This window comes from Fibroporia radiculosa (genome assembly GCF_000313525.1).
Source record: "Fibroporia radiculosa TFFH 294 genomic supercontigs, scaffold19687, whole genome shotgun sequence".
In the NCBI taxonomy this organism is placed as follows: Eukaryota; Fungi; Basidiomycota; class Agaricomycetes; order Polyporales; family Fibroporiaceae; genus Fibroporia; species Fibroporia radiculosa.
The window spans coordinates 20,165-24,055 of record NW_012133498.1 but is presented as its reverse complement, the minus strand read 5'-3'; the positions used below and the strand labels follow the sequence as shown (position 1 = coordinate 24,055).

The window sequence follows — 3,891 nt, the reverse complement described above, 5'->3', positions numbered from 1 at the left end:
AAGAGGACAAAACTAAAGTACAGTAGCAGAAGTAGTGCTACTTAAATAGAAAAAACGGATAGAGTTTAATAAGTGTGAAACACTGAGTTGGATCAGTGATGTACAGGAGACAAGTGTCACTGGGTTGTATCAGTGATGGAGATGAGACATGATAGATATGAAACGCGATGTAAGTAAGACATGAGACAAGTGACAAGTGATAGATATGAAATGCTTGATGAAGTATCAAGTGATGGGATCAGAAGTATAGTACAAGGTCAATGATGAATAGTAGGAAAAAGGAAAGAGACCCCTTGTGCAGCTGTAACAATCACCCTGTCCTCATGTCAGATCAGCAGTTCTACAATGATGATCACTTGAATGACCATGTGTGTTCCTAGTACAAATGGGGAAATCTTGTGTGAACATATGATAGCCCATTTGCTATGCTTCTGATAAGCTGAACACCTGACTAGTAACATGTCACCATGCATTACGCTATCCTTATCTAGCTAGATATAGATTATCTAGATGCTTAAGATAAGATAGACACCATGAAATTCTGTGACAAAGACAAGGATGAGAGAGAGAGAGAGAGAAAAGCACTGTCATTAAGTGTTCTACCTAGGGGTTTATATATACAGGGAGAATGCTACATGTACAAACAATTAGATAATAATCTAAAGTGGTGTCATACACTATTTATGAGTCAACTGCTTAATTTGTTAGGAAGTTGTCATCAGACAGACGTCAAGGAATGTGTCATATCTGCTGATATTGTAGGACAATAGATGCAGCTAGATCTAGCCAGACTCTTCTGGACTCTGTCTGGAATCTACTGGACTCAGTCTAGACTCTGTAACTATATCTGGTCCATCAGATAAATGATTGTATCTCAATAAGATATAGATAAGATTAGATCAACTAATCTATAGTGTCCTAGAACTGTTTGTAGTGGTTCCGTACATAGAACTCATAGGTGTGTTTTTACTATTTGTTCAACATGTCATGCTTGATCAAAAAAAATCTTTTGCTGATGTCCACAAGCCACCACACTAGTTGAAGAGGGTGCATTAGGACTGAGATTTTTAAACTATGTTCATGCACCTAAGACCACCACACAGTGCAACAAGACCAGAGGGAGCAGATAATTGTCTCCAGACACATCTCCAGCACTTTCATCTGTTGTCCTCACAAGCAAATGTGTCTGGATTTTAATTCTACACAACCTTAAAACATTCCAACAACCACACTGGCACTTGCACACAAGTAAGCATAGAATTATCAAGTCCATTCCGAATCGGCCTGACTCGCACAAGGATCTTTATCCTATCTTGATGTGACTGATATGTCAGTGGCAATATCTCAGGATGCTGCAGCAGGATCGACATGCGATTCATTTGAAGGTCGCGTGGGTATGGCCACCACGTTACTACCTTCCGTCAGCACAGGTATTCTAGAAATAGACACGATAGCAGATACAGAACAGAACAGGACGTGAATAAATTACCGCGAAGCACTCCCAACTCACCACCTGGCCGGCCTACCTCCGCCATATCGATGGTCTTTATCCCACCTCCGATCTCTATGCCGACGGGCTTCCTCAAGCTCTTTCCGGTTGAACACATCATCATAGCCTTCCTCTAGGCCGCCATGGACTGTGCTCGGCGTCTCACTGCCCGCCATCTGCCGCTTCTTTCGCTTTATGAGCTCGAGCGCGCGCTGCCGCTCCGCGGACTCGCGGTGGAGACGCGCGACGGCTGGCGGTGCTCCGGAGCTGGAAGAGGAAGGCGCTGCCAGAGCAGGTCGGGAACGCACTACGCTAGAGCCATTCGACGATCTGGAAGCAAGCTGGTGGTTTATGGAGGTGAGAGGATCGTTGACCGACTTTCGCGCGAGCTCTCGGACGCTTGTCGTGTTCGTCAGCGTCATGCGGAAGGCAGCCACAGAGAAGTGCTCACTGGCGGCTCTCGTCCAGCTCTCTCACAGTACCAGAATTGTGATCAGAATACCATGGCTTCAAGTCCTTTGCAGAAGGTGCCAGCGGGATGCCCTTCTCTGTTTCTGGTGGTGCTTTCTTGTCGGGCCGCGATTGCAGTGCCATAGACTGCTACAAACAGTGGCATTGAGCACTCCCTCCCTCTAAAATTCGGTGTAATCATGCCTGTTCTAAATGTTCGAAGAGGTTGATGTGCCCTTTTGAGGTAATGGTCGATGACCCCGCCTGAGGCACTGCTTCAGGGACGTCCTCCTGGTGCCCAGGCCTCAAACGACTTGCGCCAGCTCGCTGTCTTAACGTATCCATGCGAGCTTCAGAGTCCTGCGAAAGATACCAACGCACATAAGATAACGTCTCAACTGAAATGAAATTACGCACCGCCAACATCATCCGACCCTCCTCGACCGCCTCTCGCAAGCGTGCCTCCTCCTCATCTTTGCGGACCCGCTCGATGTTGTCTCTACGATAGGGATGATAAGACTTGTGGTGAGCAATATTCAGTTTCCCCATGGCCTATGGTACAGTCGAAGCTGCCAAGAGTGCAGCAGGCGGAGTCTCCGAGTAGATGGTAGAGAGCAGCCGTGATGGGCGAGGCGGCGCCGGGGCGCACATTGCCGGCGTGGTGCCCAAAGTCCATAGAGAGATTGCCTATTTTAGAAACTCGGACTCGGACACTGCGCAGATCACTGATGCCTGAGGCTGTACTTAAGCACCGCCGATCGCGCTCTTCGATATGAGCGACCACTCATATTGAGCTTGGATGAAATTGATATCGATACACTACCGACCGGTGAACAGCGTGAGGAGAAATCTATTACACGTGTATGTTCACAGTGGTGAGATGTCCGGATGGCTATGATCGTTCTATGCGCAGAAGGTATGATAGCAACACAAGAGCGTTTTGCGAAACAATATTATAGGACACCCGAGTAGGTAATGACTATTGGGACAGACGGCCGACGCAAGATATCGTCAGAATGATATGACTGGATTTTTCTGACCAGTTCCATTCCTTCGACGACTTCGCCGAACACGACGTTGCGGCCGTCACACCACGGGGCAGGTGCCGTGGTGATAAAGAACTGCGACGCATGTACGGTCACGGGGATGATGACATGACGAACGACACGAAGACACTTACATGAGACGAGTTCGAGTTTGGGCCTCGATTTGCCATTGATAGAAGGCCTGGTTTGTCGTGCTTGAGACGGAAGTTCTCATCTGGCAGATGGGGACAAGGGTAGCATCACGACTAGAACAAACGCAGAAATGGGTTAGCGTACCTGCGAACCGAGGCCCATAGATTGATCGACCACCAGCGCCATCGCCACCCTGAATATCGCCACCTTGAATCATGAACTAAAGAGTGACAGATTCACAAAGGGGGCGGGAGGTCAGCTCGCGGGGGAACAGCGAACGGGGAAACCACGGACGTCCGGGATGATACGGTGGATGGTAGAATTGGCGTAGCCAAATCCATGTTCGCCCGAGGCGAGCTCTCGAAAATTACGGGCAGTCGCTGGACAGATCGAGTCGTAGAGGCGGAAGACAATTCTGCCTGCCGGGATACCATGGATGGCGATGTCGAACTAGGGAGCGGTAAGTGAGAGCGAAGACGTACGGGGCGGGCTCACATAGACGTTGGCATCGCTGTAGGGCATTGAGCGGCGAGCGGGGCGGAGAGGAAAGGCGGACATACTTGTCCATGAACGCTGGAGGGCGTGAGCAGGCTGGGCTGGCGAGAGAGGAGGGGGCCGGACGCGAAGGGGGCCGCCATTTTTTAGGCTGGCGGAGGCGACCTGATTCTGAAGCGTTAGGGGAAACGAGAGCGAAGGCTCGGCAACTCCCGCGCGGTCTTGTGACGCCAGCCGGAGATTGCCGAAAGCCGCAGGCGAGCTGATGGGCGGCGGCGG

At 49.8% G+C, this 3,891-nt stretch overlaps 3 protein-coding genes across 3 annotated transcripts; all 3 read right to left on the bottom strand.

Moving 5' to 3' along the window:
* Positions 1-1,506: 1,506 nt before the first annotated feature.
* FIBRA_07915 (uncharacterized protein) lies at positions 1,507-2,083 on the bottom strand (the record flags this gene model as incomplete). The annotated part of the gene is made up of 2 exons (XM_012329577.1): positions 1,507-1,888; positions 1,941-2,083. The coding sequence occupies 2 exons, from the start codon at positions 2,081-2,083 to the stop codon at positions 1,507-1,509; spliced, it is 525 nt and encodes a 174-aa protein (XP_012184967.1).
* A 54-nt stretch (positions 2,084-2,137) lies between these two features.
* Positions 2,138-2,488, bottom strand: FIBRA_07914 (uncharacterized protein; the record flags this gene model as incomplete). The annotated part of the gene is made up of 2 exons (XM_012329576.1): positions 2,138-2,299; positions 2,357-2,488. 2 exons carry the CDS (start codon positions 2,486-2,488, stop codon positions 2,138-2,140), a joined length of 294 nt encoding a protein of 97 aa, XP_012184966.1.
* A 404-nt stretch (positions 2,489-2,892) lies between these two features.
* FIBRA_07913 (uncharacterized protein) lies at positions 2,893-3,675 on the bottom strand (the record flags this gene model as incomplete). The annotated part of the gene is made up of 5 exons (XM_012329575.1): positions 2,893-3,060; positions 3,120-3,199; positions 3,262-3,337; positions 3,412-3,567; positions 3,613-3,675. 5 exons carry the CDS (start codon positions 3,673-3,675, stop codon positions 2,893-2,895), a joined length of 543 nt encoding a protein of 180 aa, XP_012184965.1.
* Between the last annotated feature and the right edge of the window lie 216 nt (positions 3,676-3,891).